General features: G+C 44.4%; 1 protein-coding gene and 1 pseudogene across 3 annotated transcripts in view; both read right to left on the reverse strand.

Moving 5' to 3' along the window:
• LOC126336406 (serine protease 53-like) overlaps nt 1–25,633 on the reverse strand; it is a 182,217-nt gene that overhangs the window by 16,522 nt on the left and 140,062 nt on the right. For 2 of the 3 annotated variants that reach the window (XM_050000108.1, XM_050000101.1), the window contains 3 exons: nt 19,131–19,256; nt 9,901–10,022; nt 786–950 (listed from right to left, as the gene is read on the reverse strand). In XM_050000108.1, the coding sequence (XP_049856065.1) occupies nt 786–950; nt 9,901–10,022; nt 19,131–19,256 (413 nt within the window). The remainder of the gene's footprint in view (nt 1–785; nt 951–9,900; nt 10,023–19,130; nt 19,257–25,633) is intronic. The other variant, XM_050000113.1, reaches the window with a different exon arrangement.
• Nucleotides 16,949–17,066, reverse strand: LOC126289365 (5S ribosomal RNA; annotated as a pseudogene).

Below are 25,633 nucleotides of genomic sequence, written 5' to 3' on the forward strand. Positions count from 1 at the left end.
TATGTAAATCAATTTATGTAAATCAATTGTGGAACTTCAGCCGCTTAAAACCTTATTCTTAAATTTAGTTATTGTCGTTGCGTTGCTTTTTCATTTAGTGTGCGTTTGGCCATTGAAAACTTAAAGGTTAAGGTATTTTTGAATTTTTGGAAAATCAACTGGGGGCCTTCAGCCGCTTAAAGCCTTATTCTCAAAATTTCCCCTTAAGCGAAAACACTGTGGCCTTCTGCCTTAAAATATTATGGTAATAAATTTAAAAATTTTGAAATTTAATTGTGGCCTTCAGCCGTTTGTATTGCACCTTGTACATGTTTGTTCTATCCACTTTTGCCTTGAGGCTTTCCGCCTAGCTGTGTGTATACAAATTATTTTATGTACAATTTTAACTGCACATCTTCAGACACTTGAAATTTATCTTGTTGCTTTTTAAGATTCCTTGTTTGGAGGCCTTCAGCCGTGAAAGAATTGGATTTTGAAACTCGTAGTTGTAAAGGTTCGCCTGTGTGTTATTAAATTACAATAAATTACAATTTTGAAGTGAAACTGACCGACACCTTATTTGGCCCTTCCCACAATCACCTGTTTTGCCCAGCGGGTTTAGCGGGCGTCTCAAACATGTCTGTTTGGGAGCCAGTCATGTGAGGCTACTAAGATCTTTGCATGTCGTTGAGTATGGCCCTCCAAACGTAGTGACATTCCGTATACAATATTGTCTACCCAACAAGCCAAAAAGTAAATTCCGTGCGACTGCCTCTGCAACTCTCAACAGGCGTTCCCCCTCTTACCAGACCGGTCTGGCCATCCTTCAGAAGGGATCCGGCAGGCCCGTCGATGCAGATGGCGTGTACGGCGCCGCTCAGCTCCAGCGGCCTCTCCAGCAACGCCACCGCCACGGCTGGCCCACTTCCAGCCTCTCTCTGGTAGCCCGGTTGCAGCAGCACCCGTGAGACCTGTGAACAGGAAATGTGGCGTCACTTAGTGGACTTACACGGCTGTTTAGCACATCCGCAGCACTAATACTTCGTAACTATACTGAAGCGCCAGAGAAACTGGTACAGGCATGTGTAATCAAATACAGAGATATGTAAACAGGCACAATACGGCGCTGCGGTCGACAGCTCCTATAAGAGACCACAATTGGCTGGCGCAGTTGTTAGATCGGTTACTGGGCTGATACAATGGCAGGTTATTAAGATTTAAGCGAGTTATAGTCGCCGCACGAGCGATGAGGCACAGCATCTCCGAGGTAGCGATGAAATGGGATTTTCCCGTACAACCATTTCACTAGTGTACCGTTAATATCAGGAATCCGATAAAACATCAAATCTCCGACACTGCTGGGGCCGGAAAAATAGCCTCCAAGAACGGGACCAACAACCACTGAAGAGAGAGTTGAACGTGATAGAAGTGCAACCCTTCCGCAAATTGCTGCAGATTTCAGTGTTGGGCCATCAACAAGTGTCAGCGTGCGAATCATTCAATGAAACATGATCTCTTTCGTGTACTCTTCATGACCTCATGACACAAAGCTTTACGTCTCGCCAGGCCCATCAACACCGACATTGGGCTATTGATGAGTGGAAACTTGTTGCCTGGTAAGACGAATCTCGTTTCAAGTTGTGTGGAGCGGATGGACGTGTACAGGTTTGGAGACGACATCATGAATCCATGGACCCTGCATGGTAGCAGAGGACTGTTCAAACTGGTGGAGGCTCTGTAATGGTGTGGGGAGTGCACCGCTGGAGTGATTTTGAACCCCTGATATGTCTAGATACGACTCTGACAGGTGACATGTACGTAAGCATCCTGTCTCCTCACCTGCATCCATTCATGTCCATTGTGCATTCCGACGGAGTTGGGCAGTTTCAGTAGGACAATACGACACCCCACACGTCTCGAATTGCTACAGAGCGGCTCCAAGAAACTGTTCTGAGTTTAAACTCTTCAGCCGGCATCCATACTCCCCAAACATGAACATTGTTTAGCATGTCTAAGATGTCTTGCAACGTACTGTTCAGAAGAGATCTCCACCCCCTTATGGACAGCCCTGCAGGATTCATGGAGTCAATTTCCTCCAGCACTACTTCCGGCATTAGTTGAGACCGTGCCACATCGTGTTGCGACACTTTTGCATGCTAGCGGTGGCCGTATACGATATTAGGCAGATTTACCAATTTCTTTGGATCTTCAGTGTAGTTCACTGACTGTGATTTCTTCGACATCAGCTATATTAGTATCTAATGGCGACATATGAAAATTTGTGATAGACTGGAGCTCGAAACCGGATTTCCCGCTTATCGCGAGCGGTAGCCTTAATCAGTTCGGCTATCCGTGCACACTCTCCTGAGCGTCCAAAACTTCGATATGTCACATTGTCTACAACTTTACTCTGTTGCCCACTACGAAAACATTGGTTTCGATTCCTCGTTGTCTCATTCTCTTTGTGCGAGAGCTCAAGTAATGTTGCGAGCGTTAGGTGATCAATTTAGTGGATGATGATGCAAGGTTAGGTCAGTACGGGGAGCGATCACGGATAGCCAAAGTGACCACACGCATTAAGAGCGAAATATAATTTCGAATCACAGTATGGCACAAATCTTCAGATGGTACTATTAGTTAGCCGCTCTAATTTTCACACGCAAAATATTTACATATTTATAAAATGAAAATGGGTAAAATACGTATCAAAAATATGTGACATATCGAAAATATTTTACCCAATATTTAACTAAAACAATAATTTCAATTGAAATCGATTTCAGAATGACACCTTGGCCCACTAACTTATCTTAAGATACACTTAAAAGTACCTAGAAGTCGAAAAGTGCTATCGGAAGATACACTTTACGTTACTTTTTTTATTCTGAAAGTGTATTCTGTGCAAGAAGAAGAAAGTTATTTTCGACCACAACTGTTTACAAAAATATCCATCTTCACTGAAATTACTAAGGTATACTGCTTTACCTCCAGTTCCGAAGTGAAATGAACAAGATATTTCTGTAAACTCTCTATGTGCATATTCATGATGCAGCAAAATGATGTTCATATTGTGGAACGCCGATGGTGTATCCCTCTCTCGTTGCGTCCAAAGGGCACTAAGATGGCTCCAGCACTCGTGAAAAACGGCCGGAAAAGGCTGCAAATGTACTCCTTCACCAAGAAAATGTACATCGTGCCAACGTGACACTGCAGTTTCTTCTTGACAACAACTATTAAGTATTTCTTATGTTCTCTACTCCCCTATCATGGATCCTAGCGACTTTTGGCTGTTTCATACGAAGAAAGCCATTCTCCATGATCACACATTCACTAGCCATCCCGCTATTGCATCATAGATTTTTCCAGTGGTCAAACTAGACTACTAAATGAACATTTGCAACGGTCATGGAATATACCATTTCTATAACTGCAGGTAGATTACGTCGAGAAGTGACAGATGTTTCACAGTTTTCGTGTGATTAGTTTCTTAGAGGAAAATCAGAAGTGTTACAACTTGAACGCACCTTGTAGCATTTAATCGTGTTACGCAACATGCTCTTGGGGATGTTCGGTAACTACTTTGACCTTCAAGACGACCAGACCTGTCCCCATGGAGTATGTGTGACGCACAATGCGATGAGCTTTTGGTATAGTTCACATTACTGGCAACATCCATTGACCAAGGTGGCTACAGTTAGAAATAGTGAGACTGTGTACCACTGTCTCCAATAAGAATATTCAAGGTCTCTACAATCGTTTCTATGCATGATTTTAGGACTCTACTGCTTCTACAGGAAGCTACGAATGAAGTTACATTTTTGTCGAACACAATCTATCATAGGTGTCTAATCTGCGACTATAATAATAGATAGTATGTAATCTGAAGAATACATGCGCAGCTTCATTCATTAAGAACAATGCTACAGGGTGATAATTCTTTTGTGAGTGGTATTATGAGGCTAACAAACAATCACGCTATTGCAGTGCCTGAAAGATGAAGTTTTGTCTATGTATCGACAGTATTATCAGCATTAGGACATGTTGCATAAGAAGATGAGTTTGGAAGAGAATGAAAGTTTCATAATCAGAATGATCCCTGGCTTTGTCAGTTTGTGCTACTGAACGGTAGTCAACACTATGGCTATCCGATGGACCCCTGTACATGTAGGCTAATTCTTTAGGCATTCAGAAGTCCACTGAGTCAGTCGCACGTCCTTGGGCTCATACTGAAAGACAGTGTCATCTAGTGTGATGACCTGTGCAATTGATAACAATCCATGGCAATTTCTAACACAGGAAATGCATAAAGCTTTTAAATTTGTAGTGACATTATGCTGTTTAGTAAAGTGGAGTCATTCGAAGAGTAACTCGAGTCCTGAATATGGTAAGTGTCCAACTGATGGTGACCTTGTCTATTTATTTCATGAACAGACTTCTCAAAATTAGCACACCCACAAATAGTAAACACAGGTAAGCACCTACATGGAATAGTCCAATGTAAACGCTGTTCTGCACACACATAAATATAAATATTTTGAGATGTGGTGCGACAGAACAGTGCTGTAAATTAGGTGGATAGATCAGGTAACTTAACTGAATCGGGGAGGAAAGAACTGTATTTCATAACTTCACTATAAGAAGGAATCATTTGAAAGGATACATTCTGAGGCACCAAAGAATAGTTAATGTAGTAATGGAAGGTAGAAATTGTGACTGTAGACCAAGTTTGACTACAGTAAATAGGTTCAAATGGATGTGGGAACGTTTTCAAAAAAAGTAGAAAGTAGGAGGGAAGTTCTGTTGTTAGGTAGTAGTCATCGAAAAGTGTGGGCCAGATAGTGCAGGAAAAATTAGGGGACAGGAACGAGGCCACAAGTTTTTTCAAGCCCAGTGCATACCTTAACTAAATGATACAGGATGTCGCATCATTGTGCAAGGGTTTTACAAAGCAAGATCATGTTGTGATAATGGATGGAGTGGGAAACAGTATTCATGGGGATCAGGGCTACAATATTGAATGTGACCTGGTAAAAATAGCATCTGCAATGGACCATACAAATATTGACTTGGTTCCTGCTTGTATGCAGTATGATCGGCCCAATTGAACAGCTCTAACAGGAGGGCCAATATAGAGCTAGATCAGCTGTTTCACGTACCTACTTTGTCAGGCATAGATTTGTTTTCTGTTTAGGTATTGGTAGGTGAGCCTTCACAAGACATGGTCTGTATATCAGTAGGAAAGAGAAGTGTAAACTTGATGGCATGATAGTAAAATCTTTAAGGGGGAGTGCTAAAACTCATGGGAGTACCTCTTTTTTAGGCTAAGATCAATGCCCAATGATTCAACATTGAATGAAATTAAGCTTAATGAGAGACAGGCAAATATTAGAATTAAAATATCACAAAATTCTCATAAAAGTGCAGTGAAAAAAGAATGCTAATATGTCACAAGATTCTCATATAAGCATAGTAAAAAATAATGTTAGTATACTGATTCAGAATATCAGGGGAGCAAAAGCAAAGTAGATGAGCTTCTTGTTTGTTTAGAAGATTTAGAAACTGAGGGTAGAATAGATGTACTATGCCTGTCTGAGCATCATGTAGTCAGAGATATGGCAAAGGTAGATGTAGGTGGATATAAGCTTTCAACACATGTAAATAGAGGCTCTATAGAGAGAGGACGAGCTGCCTTATGTGTTAAAATATATCACAGTGTGAAAAATTTAGAAACTAAAACGTTTTGTGTAAAGCAACACATAGAAGCATGTGCATGTGAACTTAAACTAAATAATGGTGCTTTTATAATTGTAGCTGTGTATAGGTGCCCATTGGAAAAATTTCAACTGTTTTTGAAAGACTAGGATTGTTTGTTGTGCTATCTATCAGACAGAGAGAAGCAAATTATTGACTGTGGGGATTTCAATGTAGATTTTCTGAAAGAGTGCAATAGAAAGCTTGGTCTTGAAGTATTAATTGGTTCTTTCGATTTGATATCAGGTATTGATTTTCCTACTCAGGTTGTACAGGAGAACAGCACCTGATAGATAGTGTTTTTGTACACCAAGATAAATTTAATCAAATAAAACCTCTTTCTGTTAAGAACGGTCTGTTTGATCATGATGCATAGCTAGTTACAGTATATGACATTGCTCCATGTAGTAATGAAAAACAGTCCTCCAAATTAGTGAATTCAATTAAGCACTTATGAACAAAAAATTTTAGGAAAAGTCTGCAACAGTTAGACTGGGATGAAGTCTACAGAGAACCTGATGCTAATTTAAAATTCAGCCTATTTTATGATACCTTTGTGAATATATCTGAAAACAGTTTTCCCAAAAAAATATAAAAAACAGTGAAGTATAGTTGTAAGACACCATCCAAAAAGCCATAGCTTACAAAAGGAATAAAAATATCTTGTAAACAGAAAAGGGAAACATATCTTATAGCTACAAGGAGTAATGATCCAGAAACAGTGAACCATTATAAAAACTACAGCACTGTATTAAGAAAAGTCCAGAAGTTAGTGCATTTGAATATTGTTAAAAGCACAACAGAGCAATTGGGAGCACAGGAATATTGTATTTCTATCAAACTCAATGAAAAGTTTGTTAACAAAAAGTCAGAAGCAGAAGTTATTTTTAACCATTGTTTTAAGTGTTGTAAAGAAAATAGGATCCAGCTATTCATTAGAAAATGCAAGGTAGAATATGGAAGAGGCAATACCTATGCAATTTGATAAATTTGAAAGTCAACCCATCTCTCTTACTGAAATTAAGAAAATAATAAATTCACTCAAATGTAAAACAGCACTTGGAATTGATGACGTTTTCAACAGAGTACTAAAGACTTGTTTCCATCAGAGAAGTAGGATTCTCAGCCACATATGTAGCACCTGACTGAAACAAGACAATTTTCCAGATAGACTGAAATACACTATTGTTGAACCATTGCATAAAAAGAGGCATAGGTCTGATGCTAACAACTATTACCCAATCTCACTTCTGACAGCTTTATCCAAAATTCTTGAAAAAGTAAATGTATTCAAGTTTAGCATCATATATTTGTAAAAATTAGGTACCACTAAAATGTCAAATTGAATTTCAGAAATGCTTTTCAACAGAAAATGCTATATATGCTTTCACTGATCAAATATTAAATTCTCTGAATAACTGAACATCACCCACTGAGATTTTTTGTGCCCTCTCAAAGGTTTTTGACTGTGTGAATCATGAAATTTTCTAGAAAGCTTAAGTATGGTGGTATGAATGAGGCAGTGCACAAGTAGTTAATTCATATTTAACTGGAAAAGTGCAGAAGGTTGAAATCAACAGTGCAGATAGTCTGCAACAATCAACAGGGCCCTCTAACTGGGGAGGGATCAAAAATGGAGTCTGACATGGTTCAGTCTTGAGTCCCTTATTGTTCAATATACTATAATAATAACTTGCCACTCTACATTCATAAAGAAAGTTAGTTCTTTTTGCTGATAATACAAGTGTAGGCTCACTACCATCAAACAAGAATCAGCTGAGGAAATTGTAAATAATGTGTTCAGAAAATTATTATGTGGTTGTATGCAAATGGACTCTCACTAAATTTTGAGAAAACACAGTATATACAGTTCTGTACATTAGATGACATAACACCATTGATAAATATAGATTTTGCACATAAGTCTGTTGCCAAGACAGAATATACAAAATTTCTGGTTGTGCGCATTGATGATAAATTGAATTGGAAGAAACACATTGATGATCTGCTGAAACAGGTCCAGTTACTTATGCTTTTAGGGTTATTGCAAATTTTGGTGATAAACATATGAGTAAATTAGCCTACTATGCCTATTTTGATTCACTGCTTTCATATGGCATCATATATTGGGGGTAATTTATCATTAACAGAAGTAGTATTCATTGCACAAAAGTGTGTAATCAAAATAATAGCTGGAACCCACCGAAGATCACCTTGCAGACATTTATTTAAGGAACTCGAGATATTCACAGTACCTTCGCAATACATGTATTCACTTATGAAATTTGTTATTAATAACCCATCCAAATTCAAAAATAATAGCGAAATGCATAGATACAATACTAGAAAAAAAATGGCTCTGAGCACTATGGGACTCAACTGCTGTGGTCATTAGTCCCCTAGAACTTAGAACTACTTAAACCTAACTAACCTAAGGACATCACACACATCCATGCCCGAGGCAGGATTCGAACCTGCGACCGTATCAGTCGCACGGCTCCGGACTGCGCGCCTAGAACCGCGCGACCACCGCGGCCGGCTCTACCCCTTATCGCGATGTATTCTACATTCAAGGTTTAGACAGTGTTTGGCTTTGAGCACCAATGGATTTAACATCTGAGGTCATCAGTCCCCTAGAACTTAGAACTGCTTAAACCTAACTAACCTAAGGATATCACACACATCCATGCCCGAGGCAGGATTCGAACCTGCGGCCGTAGTGGTCGCGCGGTTCCAGACTGAAGCGCATAGAACTGCTCGGCCACTCCGGCCGGCAACATACTGTCAATAGGTATGTAAATGATTAGAGCTGCCATCATTTGTGATGGATAGGACAGCCACCTCAGTGTACTAGCGTTGTCTGGTCGATCAAGTCTCACTGTGTCACCAAACACCACTGCTTGCAGACAAGTGACAGCAGGGCTACAGAATCGCTCATGAAATTAGAAGGCAGCTGTTAGCGTCACAATACGATCGGCTGCCTTGAGAGAGTTTCTTTGGAAGCATGGATTGCCGACGAAAGGCGCCGCATCATTTTCAACGATTAATTTCAGTTATGCACCACCTCAGATGGCGATCGTCGGCAAGTATAGCGGCGCCGATGGAAGGTGTGTGTGTGAAATCTTAAGGGACTTAACTGCTAAGGTCATCAGTCCCTAAGCATACTCACAACGTAACCTAAATTGTCCTAAGGACAAACACACACACCCATGCCCGAGGGAGGACTCGAACCTCCGCCGGGATCAGCCGCACAGTCCATGACTGCAGCGCCCCAGACAGCTCGGCTAATCCCGCGCGGCGCCTATGGAAGAGGACACAATCTGCCACTATCTTGGAGACACATTGGTGTTATCTTAGAGTCATTGTATAAGGGTGCATCGGGTATGACTTCAGGTAACCTTTCGTAGTGATTTAAGGACGTCTGGCGTCGCAGGTGTATGCCACAGACACCTAAATGTTTGTTTTACATCTCGTGAGACAATATCCTGGCAACTGACAACAATCCAAGGTCATCTTTCAACAGGACAACGCGGTCCTCGCACGAAACATTTATCTGTGAACTGGCTGTCGCGTTGAGGTACCAACTTGGCCAGAAGGATCCCCAAATTTGTCTCCAATAGAACACGTGTGCGACTAGCACGAACGTCAGGACCAGAATATCAAGAGCCAGCTAAAATAGATGTGGGCCCTTACCAAACAGGAAGATATAATGGCTGTATTACAGTCTGCCCAAACAAATCAATGGCAATAGGGAGTTATGTGTCTTACTGAGAAGGGACCATCAGGGTATTCGTACAGCTAATGTCGTTGTTCATTTAACTTGATGGTATAATGACTGAAATAACACAACACAATCTCAGTTTGCTTCCTCCACTTCTCATAATTAAGTCAACATTTTTACCACTGAGTGTAGGTAAGTATATTTTTATATTAGAAGCCACAGCAATAATGTAGTATCGAGACAAACACTGTCTGAGAAATGTAGTGCAACCAGGAACTAAAACATGCAAGATTTTCTTAACTACTTATTAGAATAAATCAAGTAGGATGATCCTTTCTCGCTGTCTGCTATCAGTGTCAAATTTTGAGAAGGAAAAAATTACATTGTCCTGTGATTATTCACACAACTGAAAGACTGATTTAGTAGTGGAGTTAACACGCAACAATCACCTTTCTAATCTGTACATCAGCTTCTTCCGCATCAAAATCTCTTGTTTTCTTGCCTGCGGTTATTCGCAGTGTTGAGACATCTCGCATGGTCCTTGAAGTTTCGTCCCAGAAGCAGGCAGCGTCTGTGAAAGAATTCGTACGTATGAAAAATTGCACTTTCTTCAACTCCCGCACCCCAGCGCTGTCATTCGTCTCGATTTCGCACAACTGTGATGAAAGAAATTTTAATTACTAAGCCCCACGGTGAAGCCTTTAGAAATATTGTTATTTACGTAATTATTTTCCGCTTTGGGCTCAGATTTACTTCTAGTTATATACTTCGTAAACTGGTTTATGAGTAACTATTTAATGTAGAAATTTTTCTGGTGTCATCAATACCAAACGTGGAATTTCAGGAGTTGATAACAGAAAGTCACAAAGATCCTGTAGCAATATATTCATACAGACGTTCGAGGCTTTCCATCGTAGTAGAACATCCGCAACAACAAAACAAATACTTATACAACTTTCTCGCAGATGAAATCTGTGCATTGCACCGGGGCTTTAAACCAGAACCTTTGCTTTTCGCAGGCATTGCACCTACTTACTGATCCATCTTACTGAGCTACCGCGACCCGCCCTCACAGTTAACTTCCGCCAGTATCTCATCTCCTACCTTCCAAACGACGCAGCAGCTCTCTTAGGCCCGTTTCACACTGGGACACTGATCCATCTTACTGAGCTACCGCGACCCGCCCTCACAGTTAACTTCCGCCAGTATCTCATCTCCTACCTTCCAAACGACGCAGCAGCTCTCTTAGGCCCGTTTCACACTGGGACACTGGTGACGGTCGCCTGTGATGGTCACCGGTTACTGTGGTGAACACTCTCGGATCACTGGTGCCCGACATCGCAGGTATTGCCAACTAATTAGTTAGTGAAATGGACTCGTACAGGGGTAGCAGCTAAACTTCGCTAGCCTTTTATGGTTCGAGAAATAAGGTATTAAATTTGAAAAAAGAGCACACAACTTACCAATTATGTTTTTCTTATCCATGCACTTCTCATTAAAATCAGGCATAAATTTCGTTATAATTTCTTGCCATGCACTCGTTTTCATCATTTGTTGCTATAGTCATCGCTTTTCACATCCCAAATAGCAGGACCGCTTTCTACTTCACTTACAAAATCTTCAGTGTTAATCAAATCTAAACTCATGAGTACAGTGTGTACAGTATAATGTACCATACAATGAATATTTCGCGTCACTGTCTCAGAAATGACTGCCTGTCGGTTGGCAAACCTGCAGCGCTGTGAACACTGCTTCTCAAACTAATAAGTGTACGGCGGTGACTGCTGTGAACACAGTGACCTTGACGTCACATGTGGTGAGGGTGAGTTACTGCTGGGTCTTTGTGGCTCGGGGTGAGGCAGTTTAGTGTCCCGGTGTGAACGCTCCAGTTCAAACGAATGTATCTCTGTCGGAGAGCGTCGCTCTGGTGACCGTCACCAGTATCCCAGTGTGAAACGGGCCTAACATACATCAGTCGCTAAGAACATTCCCCGCGAAAGGCAAAATTCCCGCTCGGGTACACAGTTTAAATTTGCCGGGAAGACTCAAACCAGCGCGCACTGCGCTGCAAAGAGAAAAAGTCATTCTGCTACTACCCATACTTCATAACAAAAGCAGGCGGGGACGGCCTGATCTTCAGTTACTCCCTTCGATATGCATTTTTTTATTTGGAGAAACTTTCGTTTATTGAAAAAGCCTGGCCACTCTTCTGCATTGGTAGTGTCATACTCGGTTCCCCAAGAGGTCAATTTGGAAAGATGGGAGGGGGGGGGGGGAGAGGGAGAGGGAGAGGGAGGGAGAGGGAGAGAGAGAGAGAGAGAGAGGGGGCGTGGGGGGGAGGGGGGGAAGGAGAGAGAGCCCTTGGCAAGAGTACAGAATTGAAATAGAAAATTTATCGGTTGAGTTTCTTAACAAGAAAAAAATATGTCACTAATAAATGGCGAAAACAGCAATTACGTAAGAACGAAGTAACATAAATGTCAAACTATTAGTTATTTCTCATTCATGAAACATCTGAGTACACTAAGCATCAAGAACACCATGCATCTATTATAACGGAAAAACACGGACCAGTCACTTTAATGTGACCACCGTCTACGTTCGACGTCAGCCTGCAATGGCAGGCCGGCCGTAGTGACCGAGCGGCTCTAGGCGCTCCAGTCCGGAACCGCGCGACTGCTACGGTCGCAGGTTCAAATCCTGCCTCGGGCATGGATGTGTGTGATGTGCTTAGGTTAGTTAGGTTTAAGTAGTTCTAAGTTCTAGGGGACTGATGACCTCAGATGTTTAGTCCCATAGTGCTTACAGCCATTTGAACCATTTGCAATGGCAAATGGCAGCACCACGGTACATAAAGCGTGTTGGGGCGGGGGGGGGGGGGGGGGGGGGGACTCGGAAAACAGTGCAGACCTGCATGCGAGTGGAGTCAAGTAACAACCCTATACAAAAACACAAGGACCGGAAAGGAGAGTGGTCTGGGCAGTTCCCTTAAAAGCTTAATTATTAATTCTCATCGAGCCTTATGTTAAATCAGTACTCTTGATACCCCGAGTCCACCGAATCATTTCCCTGGAGACAGGGCCTCTTATATACCAGCACTCCTTATCTAAACTGCAGGCATTACGCATTCTCTTCCGGCTGTCAAAATCTGCTCGAGCCCTCTTGTAAAACCACACAGGGCTGGGCGGGACGCAGGCTATCCGCGGCGGGCGTTACACAACTACGGGTCCGTGTTGCGCAATCAAGCAATCGAGCCGCTCACAGCTACTGAGGCACCCAGGGACGCGCTGTGACCGGCCCAGTGCAGCCCAGAGAGCTATAACAACAAGAAGAATCGCTTATCGGCTTTTGGCAAGATCAGTGTACTTTTTTCTTACAACTAAGCTTTGTTAATAATGAGTATACAGTACGATACGGAACCGAATTTTGTTCAGTGCAATCTTTGTCGTAATGCGGAATCGGAGAGATTTATCTGACATGCAAAAAGGTATCATCATTGGATTTTGGGCCAAGGGGCGAAGCATATCCGAAACGGCTAAGTTTGATAGCTGTTTGCCTGCCACTGTGGTTAAAGTATACCCTGCATGGCAAAAGGGCGCTATCCAAAACCGACACAGAGTTAGCTGTGGGACATCACGGGCGGTACATAACGGGGGTGAACGACGGTTGGTTGGTTGGTTTAAAGGCGGGAGAAGGGACCATACTACGAAGTCATCGGTCCCTTGTTCCTAATAAAACAATGCCACAAGTGTGAGTATAAAACGAACGAAACATATAACACAAAACGGAAAGAAAGGAAAAACCACAAGAACGAAGAGAAGATAACGACAACTTTTAGGAACAAAAGAGGACAAGAAAACAACAGAGAGTCGCTAGAAACAGAAGAGAGTAAAACATGAAAGCAGATTGTAATGGGTGGCCAACCACGAGAATAAAAAGGGAAAGCCAGCCACTGTGCAACACATTGAAACCTCCAGTCTAAAGGCACTAGGTTGGAGGACACAGAGGGACAAAGGACATGCGCTAAAAACTGCATATAAGTATAAACCTCACTCTCACGGATAAAACGTAAAACTAAAGCTGCTGTGGAGGCATTGTCGCCCAACACCGAAGGCAGGGTGCTGGGAAAGTTAAAAGTCTGCCGCAGGATGGCTAAAAGCGAGCAGTCCAGCAAGGGGTGGACGACTGTCATTTGGGAGCCACAGCGACACTGAGGTGGGTCCTCACGACGGAGAAGGTGACCATGCGTTAGCCACGTATGGCCAATGCGGTGCCGGCAGAGGACAACTAATTCCCTGCGAGAGGCCTGCATGGAAGACTTCCACACATTCATAGTCTCCTTAATGACACGCAGTTTGTTGTGCGTGCTGTTATGCCATTCCGTCTCCCAAAGCCGGAAATCCCTGCGGTGTAAGACAGAACGCAGATGAGGTTCAGAGATGCCCATCTCCAGAAGCGGTTACCGCGTCGCCTGTTTGGCCAGCCTGTCGGCAAGTTCGTTGCCGGGGATTCGGACATGTCCTGGGGTCCACACAAACACCATGGAACGGGTGAACGACGGTTTCGGATATGTCTACGGTTGACTACGTGTGCAACTGTTAAGCAAGTGACTGCCCAAATGAACCAAATGGCTAACAACAGTGTCTCCTAAACGACTGTTCAGCTTACGTTTCTGCATATGGGTCTCCACAGCAGACGAGTGGTTCATGAACCCATGCTGCCTGCTGTTCATCAGCGACGAAGGCTGGAATTCACAAGACAGTAACACAACTGGACGTCCATTCAGTGACGACCGGTGACCTTTGCAGATGAATCACGTTGGCTCCATTGGCGTGAAACGTCTGACAGCAAACACCCTGCAGCAATCGTCCGAAGGGTCCAGGCCGGAGGGCACGAGCATGAGGAATGCTTCCGTGGCATTCCTTGAGTGATCTCGTCATTATGGAAGGCACAGTGAATCAACACAAGAGTGCAGCCATCCTTAGGGATGATGTCACCCCTATTAGTATTTTGTTCTTCCTCGTCACGATGGCATCTACCTGCAGGACAACGCAACGTGTCGCATAGTCAGCGGTGTACGAGGGGCGTTCGAAAAGTCCATGCAGGATTCCAACCTGCGACCGTAGCGGTCGCGTGGTTCCGGACTGAACCGCCTAGAACCGCTCAGCCACAACAGCCGGCATTTGGCATTCGTGCGAATCAAGGAAGTCGAGTGGCTGTCAAAAAATGGACGGAAAAGAATTTCGTGTGGTGATTAAACATTACTTTACTGATGGCAAAACGCCTCAGGAGAGTAAAGAGAAGCTTCCAGAATGAGATTTTCACTCTGCAGCGGAGTGTGCGCTGATATGAAACTTCCTGGCAAATTAAAAATGTGTGCCGGGCCGAGACTCGAACTCGGGATCTTTGCCTTTTGCGGGCAAGTGCTCTACCAACTGAGCTACCCAAGCAAAACTCACGCCCCCTCCTCACACCTTTACTTCTGCCAATACCTCGTCTCCTACTTTCCAAACTTTACAGAAGCTCTCCTGCGAACCTTGCGTAACTAGCACTCCTGAAAGAAAGGATATTGCGGAGACATGGCTTTCTTTCAGGAGTGCTAGTTCTGCAAAGTTCGCAGGAGAGCTTCTGTAAAGTTTGGAGGGTTTGAGACGAGGTACTGGCAGAAGTGAGGCTGTGAGGACGAGGCGTAAGTCGTGCTTGAGTAGCTCAGTTGGTAGAGCACTTGCCCGCGAAAGGCAAAGGTCCCGAGTTCGAGTCGCGGCCCGGCACACAGTTTTAATCTGCCAGGAAGTTTTAAAGAGAAGCTTCATAAACATTACGGTGACTCTGCACCTTCGATTAGAACAGTTTATAAGGGGTTTCAAAATTTTCGGAGTGGTCATATGGGCACAAGTGATGCTGAACGTTCTGGACGCCCTGTGGAGGTTACGACTCCAGAAATCATTGATAAAATCCATAAATCCATGATATGGTGACGGATGACAGAAGAGTTACGGTGCGTGAGATTTCTAGTGGTGTGCGCATCTCGAATGAACGGGGACATAATATTTTGCATAAACATTTGGACAAGGGAAAGCTATCCGCAAGATGGGTTCCGCGATTGCTCACGCTTGACCAAAAACGGAATTGTGTGAAGTGCTGCAAGGATGGTTTGCAGCTGTTCAGGAAGTATCCGTAGGACATTACTAAACTCCTGTGACCAAACAACAATCTAAACAGTGGATTACCAAGGAAGAATCTGCATCAAAAAGGGCGAAGACCGTTCCTTCGGACGGAAAGGTTATGGCGACTATCTTTTGGGATTCGTAAGGGATAATCCTCGTCGACTATATGGAAAAGGATAAAACTATTATAGGTGCATATTATTCATCGTTATTGGACGGTTTGAAAACCGAGGAGCAAGAAAAGCGCCGGCGATTGGACCTCAAAAAAGTCCTTTTCCATCATGACAATGCACCAGCACACACCTCAGCAATCGTGGTCGCAAAATTATTGGAAATAGGATTCCAACAAGTTTCACATCTCCCCTACTCTCCAGACTTGGCTCCCTTAGGCTACCATTTGTTCCCCAATTTGAAGAAATGGCTGGTGGGCCAAAGGTTTTATTCAAACGAGGAGGTGATTGCAGCCACTAATAGCTATTTTGCAGACTTGGACAATTCGTATTATTCGGAAGGGATCAACACATTAGAACAGCGTTGGACGAAGTGTATAAGTCTACGTCGAAAAATAAAAAAGGTTTACCCCAAAAACACAAGTAATTTTCATTTTTGTGCGGACTTTTCAAACGCCCCTCGTACGTGCGTGGCACGAAAAGCACCTCGGGTTTAAGTCCAATCGAGAATATGTAGGACCACCTCGATCAAGCTGTTCGTACCATGGGTCCTCAACGGAGAAACCCAGCGCAGCTGGCCACGGCACTGGAGTCAGCATCACTCCAGATCCCTGGCGGTACCTCCCAGTATTTCATTGACACTGCCTGCACGGCTCGCACAGTCCGCGCTGCTAAAGGGCTTACTCAGCCCATTGACAGACGGTCACATTAATGTAACTGGACAGTGTACTTTGGCTAGTCAATTATAGCACTAGCGTGTCCCAATATACAGCAGACGCAATTTTACAACTTTTCTCTGCTCTTTAAGGGCACAGTATTATGAGACCGTATATCTCCATTTTCCCCCTCGAGTGACAATCATCCAGTGGCCAGTTAGTTCTCAGTTAGTTCTACATGGACGAAACGAGCTCTTGTTCACATTCTAAAGAGCTCTCTAAACTAAAAACTAAACTCAGTCCGAACAGGCCTTGCAAGGCCCAACCGTACCGACCGGCCGCCGTGTCATCCTCAACCCACAGGCGCCACTGGATGCGGATATGGAGGGTCACGTGGTCAGCACACCGCTCTCCCGGCCGTAAGTCAGTTTACGAGACCGGAGCCGCTACCTCTCAATCAAGTAACTCCTCAATTTGCCTCACAAGGGCTTAGTGCACCGAGCTTGCCAACAGCGCTCGGCAGACCAGATGGTCATCCATGCAAGTGCTAGCCCAGCCCTACAGCGCTTAACTTCGGTGATCTGGCGGGAACCGGTGTTACCACTGCGGCAGGACCGTTGGCCAAAGACCTCTCTAAGGGAAGGCAAAATTCCTTTACAGTTGCGATTGACCGTTTTCTTTCATTGCACAGACGGGACTTTCTGGTTAATTTGACTACACTCTATTACGCCCGTTTCACTGTTATTGATGTTTAAGTTCAACCTCTTTTCAGGCCTCTGTGCAATATCCACTCCATCCAGCTGACCTTCCTAGTGCTTTGGTGTCTCTGATAGAATTACACTATCATTGGTAAATGTTTAAGTTTCTATTTCTTCTACCTAAACGTCAATTATGTTTTAAATTTTCCTCATTTCCATTCACTGCTTGCTAAGGCTGTATTCATTACATAATATGGGGGATAGGGTACAATCCTATCTTCCTCTCTTTTTACCTGCTGTCTCTCCTTTATGTCCGTCAATCCTTGTTTTAGTTTCTTTGCAATTTGCATAATCATTTTTCACCCTGCATTTCATCTCTGATAACTTAAGAATATGAAAAACAGTGTATCTATCACGTTGTCAAAAGATATTAAATCTGCAAATGATATAAATATAGGTTTGTCTTCTTTAAAATTATCATAAGTCGTAGGGTCAATATTGCTTCAAACACTCCTGGAAATGGAAAAAAGAACACATTGACACCGGTGTCTCAGACCCACCATACTTGCTCCGGACACTGCGAGAGGGCTGTGTAAGCAATGATCACACGCACGGCACAGCGGGCACACCAGGAACCGCGGTGTTGGCCGTCGAATGACGCTAGCTGCACAGCATTTGTGCACCGCCGCCGTCAGTGTCAGCCAGTTTGCCGTGGCATACGGAGCTCCTTCGCAGTCTTTAACACTGGTAGCATGCCGCGACAGCGTGGACGTGAACCGTATGTGCAGTTGACGGACTTTGAGCGAGGGCGTATAGTGGGCATGCAAGAGGCCGGGTGGACGTACCGCCGAATTGCTCAACACGTGGGGCGTGAGGTCTCCACAGTACATCGATGTTGTCGCCAGTGGTCGGCGGAAGGTGCACGTGCCCGTCGACCTGGGACCGGACCGCAGCGACGCACGGATGCACGCCAAAACCGTAGGATCCTACGCAGTGCCGTAGGGGACCGCACCGCCACTTCCCAGCAAATTAGGGACACTGTTGCTCCTGGGGTATCGGCGAGGACCATTCGCAACCGTCTCCATGAAGTTGGGCTACGGTCCCGCACACAGTTAGGCCGTCTTCCGCTCACGCCCCAACATCGTGCAGCCCGCCTCCAGTGGTGTCGCGACAGGCGTGAATGGAGGGACGAATGGAGACGTGTCGTCTTCAGCGATGAGAGTCGCTTCTGCCTTGGTGCCAGTGATGGTCGTATGCGTGTTTGGCGCCGTGCAGGTGAGCGCCACTATCAGGACTGCATACGACCGAGGCACACAGGGCCAACACCCGGCATCATGGTGTGGGGAGCAATCTCCTACACTGGCCGTACACCCCTGGTGATCGTCGAGGGGACACTGAATAGTGCACGGTACATCCAAAACGTCATCGAACCCATCGTTCTACCATTCCTAGACCGGCAAGGGAACTTGCTGTTCCAACAGGACAATGCACGTCCGCATGTATCCCGTGCCACCCAACGTGCTCTAGAAGGTGTAAGTCAACTACCCTGGCCAGCAAGATCTCCGGATCTGTCCCGCATTGAGCATGTTTGGGACTGGATGAAGCGTCGTCTCACGCGGTCTGCACGTCCAGCACGAACGCTGGTCCAACTGAGGCGCCAGGTGGAAATGGCATGGCAAGCCGTTCCACAGGACTACATCTAGCATCTCTACGATCGTCTCAATGGGAGAATAGCAGCCTGCATTGCTGCGAAAGGTGGATATACACTGTACTAGTGCCGACATTGTGCATGCTCTGTTGCCTGTGTCTATGTGCCTGTGGTTCTGTCAGTGTGATCATGTGATGTATCTGACCCCAGGAATGTGTCAATAAAGTTTCCCCTTCCTGGGACAATGAATTCACGGTGTTCGTATTTCAATTTCCAGGAGTGTATTTATAAATGTAAATGTAGGTCTGGAGGGAAATATAGAGTTTCCATTGTAACTTACCAGTTACTACGTGTCTCCTGGAGACGATGGTGCCCGCACAGTGGAGATCGAACCACTCCGGGCGCTGTAGTTGAATGTAGATGAGCGCGTGCCAAGGGATGTTTCCGGCGTGCCCCGACCAGCAGCCTGTGGGACAAATGCCATGATCACGGTTTCCCCTGACAGTGGTAAGCGACTCGGTTATTGAGCTATTTACCCAGTGGGCACACGCATTTGGAGATGATAACAGACATAATTCAGCTTTATCCAGATATTGGGGTCCAAGTATTTCCAATTGTACTCGCTGTCAGGCCATACAAACCATACAGTTGTGTTACGAGGTGCCAATGACACGAACACTATCTGATCAAAACTATCCGGACACCCATATCTATTGCGAAATCGATGACTAGATGTAACGAGAGGCCAACTTGCCAGTATAAACGGAGGCGGGTGGTATTGTTTTGTCAGTTGAGAAGCGATAACAGCAGAACAGGTCGCTCAGGAGAACTCAGTGTCTCCGAACATCGCCTAGTCATTGGTTGTCAACTGAGTAGCTAATCTATCAGTTACTTCTACACCATTCGAAAGCTAAATTGTTAAGGCTTTCGTGGCCAATTGTTGACAAACTGCTTATTGGCTTCTGTCTCGTGTTCTTCAGCCGACGATCTTCTGCTGATTTTATTGACGTTTCGCCAGCACGAGTGGCTGGCATTGTCAAAGCTTCACCCTCCATTGCCGGTGGTGAACTGGAGCCGAGCTCGCGTCCACAGACTATATCTACCTGGCGCGCCAACGTCTGCGGGCTTCTCCGCAGTCATTTCCGGTGCGATTCTCCTCTTGCTACCTGCGACGGTCATTCTCTGCAGTACGGGAAGCCGAGATCCGTTTACCTTAAGCCTTTCCTATTTCTTGTTGAAGCTGTTCGCGTGTTTTTGTGTTTCTACAGCTTCTCTGAACAAGCGCGTGTGACAGTGCTCCTCTACAGCCAGAATTTCCGTGTCGGCGAAATTTTGTTACGTGGTCGGTCTCACCCAGTGGGTGCTCTGCCACGGCCGATTTCTCCACCTGCCCTAACCTGCAATGTCGCTTATGTTCTTTGATCCTGATGTTGATTGATCGTCCAGTCATTCCGACAAACTTTTCCTCGTGTGCGGTATATTTCGCGACATTACAAGTGAGTCCGTTTTCTCCTTTGCCGATCTAAGACACTCTTTGATCTTCCTCGTCGGTTTGAAAATTGTCTTTACGCCGTGTTTGCGCAATATACGGCCGATTCTGTCCGTCACTCTGGGAATGTATGGCAGAAAGGCCATACCCCAAATTTCTTTTTCTGATTCCTTACTTCACCGAGTGTTTGACTGTCAGACTTCTAAAATAATTTGTGGAGGACCCATTGCTTTCCAGGTGTTGTATTTCGCGTCTGACGTGCTGCGGCTCACATATTCGTCCTTCTCGCTTTAGGAGCGTATTAATCATGCCCTATTTCTGGCTCGGGTGGTGGTTTGATAGTCTGTGCAGGTATCGGTCCGTGTCTGTCGGTTTCCGATAACGTCAGTAAAATCATCAGATGAACGTCGGCCGAATAACCTGAGACAGAAGCTGACGAAGTCGACTGTTGGTGATGTCACTGTGAAGCGGAATGAGAAGGAACAACCACAACTACAAAATGGTTCAAATGGCTCTGAGCACTATAGGACTTAATATCTGACCTAATCAGTCCCTTAGAACTTAGGACTACTTAAACCTAACTAACCTAAGGACATCACAGACATCCATGCCCGAGGCAGGATTCGAGGACCGTAGCGGTCGCGCGGTTCCAGACTGAAGCGCCTAAAACCGCTCGGCCACACCGGCCGGCCCACAGTTAGACTTTGTAGATGTCATGTACTTATAGACAGGAACAGTCGACGTTTGTGGAGGTCGGTTGTAAAAATCGCGCGAAGTGAACGGGAAGAATAATTCTAGAGTTTCAAAGTGTTTCCAGTAGCCCAGCTAGCACAATGAATGAATAAGTTAAAAAGAATGGTGTGCAATGGTCGAGCAACTCCTCAAAAGCCACACATTTCTCTCCACACATTTCTGTAGTTAATGCTAAGCGACGTTTGAGATGGTGTAAGGTGGATGACCGGAAACAAGTGATTTGGAGTGATGAACTACGGAATTTCTCTGTGCAATCCGATGGATGAGTTCGTGTTTACTGAACGTCGGGAGAGCTGTACCTGCCACCATGTGCAGTACCAACACCGAAGTCTAGAAGAGGTGGTGTTACAGTATGGGGGTATTTTTCGTGGTTAGGATGATGTGGTCCCTTTACTGCGCCAAAGAAAACGCTACACGCGGAAGAACACATTTTTCGACATTGTGTACTGTGTACGGCAGAACAGTTCAGAGACAATGATTGTTCGTATCAGTATCACAATGCACCCTGTCATAAACGAGCATCTGTGAGGCATTTAGTCGCGTAAAATAACATTCCTGAAACAGACTGGCCTGTCCAGAATCCTGATCTGAACAGAGTACCTTTGGGGTGAGTTAGAGCTTCAGACCTCAGCATTCCACACCCATATTTTCTCTGGTTTGTGCTCTGGAGGAAAAGGGGGATTCTGTTTCTACATAGACGTCATCACAAGTGTCCCTAGAAGATTTCAAGCCATCATAGAGACGAAGGATGGACACACCCCATATTACTGTCAATTAATAGATGTCCAGATATTTTTAATCGGATAGTTCATATGTTGACTGTTTTCGTGTCGTTAAACCTATATACAGGCTGTTCGAAAACAAAATTGTATAGCTGTTAGAGCATCCTAACTGAGTACATTGAATAAGTAACTAACAGTCATAAATGTATATTTTGTGTTTTATTTAAGTAACTTTTAATAGCAAAATCGTACACACATAACATCTGTAAGCGACAATTTGCAGCTTCAGTGTAGTTTTACAACAGAGTTCATTGAAATAAAGGAACTCTGGCTTCAGACTTTTTTGTTATAGGTGTGTAATACCTGGTCCACCAGCAGTGCCCACACTGCGGTCTCTAAATTGTGGGTTGCACGGCAACCTTGCTGATTGATGAGTCTCCTCTCACACAATCCAACACCGTCTCTTCTGATTCTACTGCACACTATTCTTTGTCGGCAACCTCATCCAGCTCGCTGCGGACTGAACAACACTTAGTGCCAAGAGCAAAGCACTGATTGGTGCATGTATTGCCAAGAAATTGCTTGCAACGGGGAGCCGTTGAAGGACAGGTTGAAGGCTAGAGAGGAACAGAAAGAACAAGGCGTGTGATGCTTGTTGATATTAAAATGGACGAAGGTACCTATAGATTAAAGAAGAGGCAGAGAACAGGAGAATACTGAAGAAGAAGAAATAGAATTACTATTTCAGTACGCTTCAACAACGAAATAAACGTATAAAAGTAAGCATAATTTTATTCTGATATATATATGCTAGTTGCCTCAAAGAACTAAAGTCCCAGAATAATATTGTCTTCCTCTAGTTTCTGGATCGTAAATTTATTTACACGAGGTTGCCGTTAAAAGGAATAAAGCACACTGTAACACAATAATATTGTAATATTTCGCGGCTATAAGCTCTGAACAAAAAGTGCAGTTAAGCCCCGGTTTCTGTACCTACACTGAAGAACCAAACAAACTGGTACACCTGCCTAATATCGTGTAGGGCCCTCGCGAACGCGCAGAAGTGGTATAGACTCGACTTATGTCTGAAGTAGTACTGGAGGGAATTGACACCATGAATGCTGCAGGGCCGTCCATAAATCCTTAACAGTGCGACGGGCTGAGAAGCTCTTCTGAATAGCACGCTGCACGGCATTCCAGATATGCTCAATAATGTTCATGTATGGAGAGTTTGGTCGCCAGCGGATGTGTTTAAACTCAGAAGAGTGTCCCTGGAGCCACTCTGTAGCAAGTCTCGACGTGTGGGGTGTTGCATTGTCCTGCTCGAATCGTCCAAGTTCGTCGGAGTGCACAATGGACATGAATGGCTGCAAGTGATCAGACAGGACGCTTATGTGTCACCTGTCAGAGTCATATATAGACGTATTAGGAGTCCCATATCGTCCAACAGCACACGCCGCACACTATTGCAGTGCCTCCATCAGCTTGAACAGTCCCCTCCTGACGCGCAGATTCCTCGGATTCATGACGTCGTCTCCATACCAGTAAACGTCCATCCACTCGATACAATTTGAAACGAAACAAGTCCGATCAGGCAACATGTTTTCAGTAATCAACAGTCGAATGTCGGTGTTGATAGGCCGAGGCGAGGCGTAAAGCTTTGTGTCGTGCAGTTATCAGGACCACACGAGTGAGCCTTCAGCTCTGAAAGCCCATATCGATGATGCTTCGCTGAATGGTTCGCACGCTGGCACTTGCTGATGGCCCAGCATTGAAATCTGCAGCAATTTGCGCAACGTTTGCATTTCTGTCACGCTGAAAGATTGTCTTCAGTCGTCGTTGGTCCTGTTCTTGCAGGATCTTTTTTCCGGCCGCAGCGATATCCGATTTGTTTTCTTATGCAGGCGTTGTCGACCGCAGCGGTGTATTCCGCCAGTTTACATATCTCTGTATTTGAATACGCATTCCTATATCAGTTTCTTTGCCACTTGGGTGTACATCTGTACTCCTCAATATCGTGATACTTGCTTCTAATTGACAAAGTTTAGGAATCCCAAGAGCAGTCCCCCATCTCCTAAAATAACGTCATTTCTAGCTAAATGTGTTTTTAGAAAACGAGAGTTCCTCGGAATGAAAATCCAGGATACAGAAAAACAAAAAAAGTTGGGGCCTTGTCATCTATGCTCCACATATGAAGTGAAACTTGGCATCAACTTCTTACTCATGTGCCATGATGTCGTCGGTTGATGATTCGCCTTCGTCGTAATGTCACTCAACATCCTCCTCGTCGAGGTTCGACACGGGTGACTTCTTGCATGTGTGGCCACAGTAGCATATGCAAAGGATAGAATGCTGCAGCCTTGCTTTTTTGAAACTGGAGGACCCTGTGCTACATCGTTCCCTACATTTGCAAAGAATTATTTTATATGAGGCGTCCGTGGCTACGTTTTTTGTTTGCTATTATGGGAATCAAAGCTCCTGCTACTGGGGTTCAGGGCCATAACGATGAACACCTTTCGTGACACAGCTACGACTGTACTTGTTGGTAGGTACGGAAGGAATGGGACAGAGCAGAGTGTCGTATAGACGGCAGCCTCGTAAATTGGACTTTAGGTATTGTCTCAGATTTAGAGATTTATCAAAGCGAAAGGTCGTCCAGTGTATCTCTGTTCTTGTCTCCTCGGTAGAATGTCACACGAAACCTTTCCCTTGCTTCTGAAATTAGGCTTGCTGCTGCATCTGGGTGTTTGAAAATACCAAGTCAGACAGGAAAGGGTTTCTCTCGAGAATGGTGGTGACTTTCTTCTTCCCTTGTCCAAAGGGGGTGAAGTAATGTGACGTCCGTCTATTGCAAGAAGTGAAAGAATATCTTGCGGATTTAATCCGCATGATGTTGACAAGTGCAGAACGCTGAGAGGACTACCCCTCCCACTGTTTTGGAAATAGACATTGTAAGAGGTCCATGATTAAAGAGTTTCTTGCTAGCGCACTCGAGCTGATGTAATTTCGATGTATTGCTCACGCGCTGCCTGCGATATGTAAGCTAGAAGAGAATCTGAGACCAAAGAGCAGTATTGACTGCAGTAGGAACTGTGTAGCAGTAGGAGTAAGTTGTTACTAGCGAGCAGTCGTGTCTGGTGTATCGTGTTGGCTGGGCCGGTCGTGTGCAGCGATGGCACAGCCTGAGCGTTATAGGATAAGGTAAAAGCAGCCTCGCGCATATGTAGTATTGTTACATCAAGTCCCATGTAAATGTTAAAAAAAATCTGTTAATAATAATCTTCCTCATAAAAAGCAACTTTTGACATTTATCTCAATTTAAAGAATTCACTAATTTCTCCAATCCTTGGCAATCCCGATTATTGAAAGGAAAAGTCAGTTCTTTCTTTTTTTATAAGACAAATATATCGGCCAGCATTGCACTTAGCTGCGCCAGGAAAATTTCTTATAGGAGCAGATATATACGTGTCATCCGGCGATCTAATTAAGGTAAGATTTTTCAGTTTATTCAGAATGATGTATCAGGGCCATGACGCAGCATTGCTGACGTCCAAAATTTACCAGGTTAAATTGACTGTCAATTATTGAAAGGTTATAGGTTTGTCGCATTGTATTATATTTTCACTGTTGGGTAGTTACGCTAAATGAGAGTATTATTCATATTATTTTATTTTGTGGGGAGGTTACAACATCACTTTGAGAGGAGGCTGCCAGCAATGCCACGATATCTGCGTCTTCGTCTGTGATGGTAACACTATCATAATCAGAATTCTTATTTCTGTCTCCATTTCAGTCTTCATGTCTTCATGAAGTTCCTAGTGTTGGTATCGTGTGGTACAAAGCAACATTCTTGTGACACTGTAAAGGGCTCTTGTTGAG

Source organism: Schistocerca gregaria, chromosome 1 (genome assembly GCF_023897955.1).
Source record: "Schistocerca gregaria isolate iqSchGreg1 chromosome 1, iqSchGreg1.2, whole genome shotgun sequence".
In the NCBI taxonomy this organism is placed as follows: domain Eukaryota; kingdom Metazoa; phylum Arthropoda; class Insecta; order Orthoptera; family Acrididae; genus Schistocerca; species Schistocerca gregaria.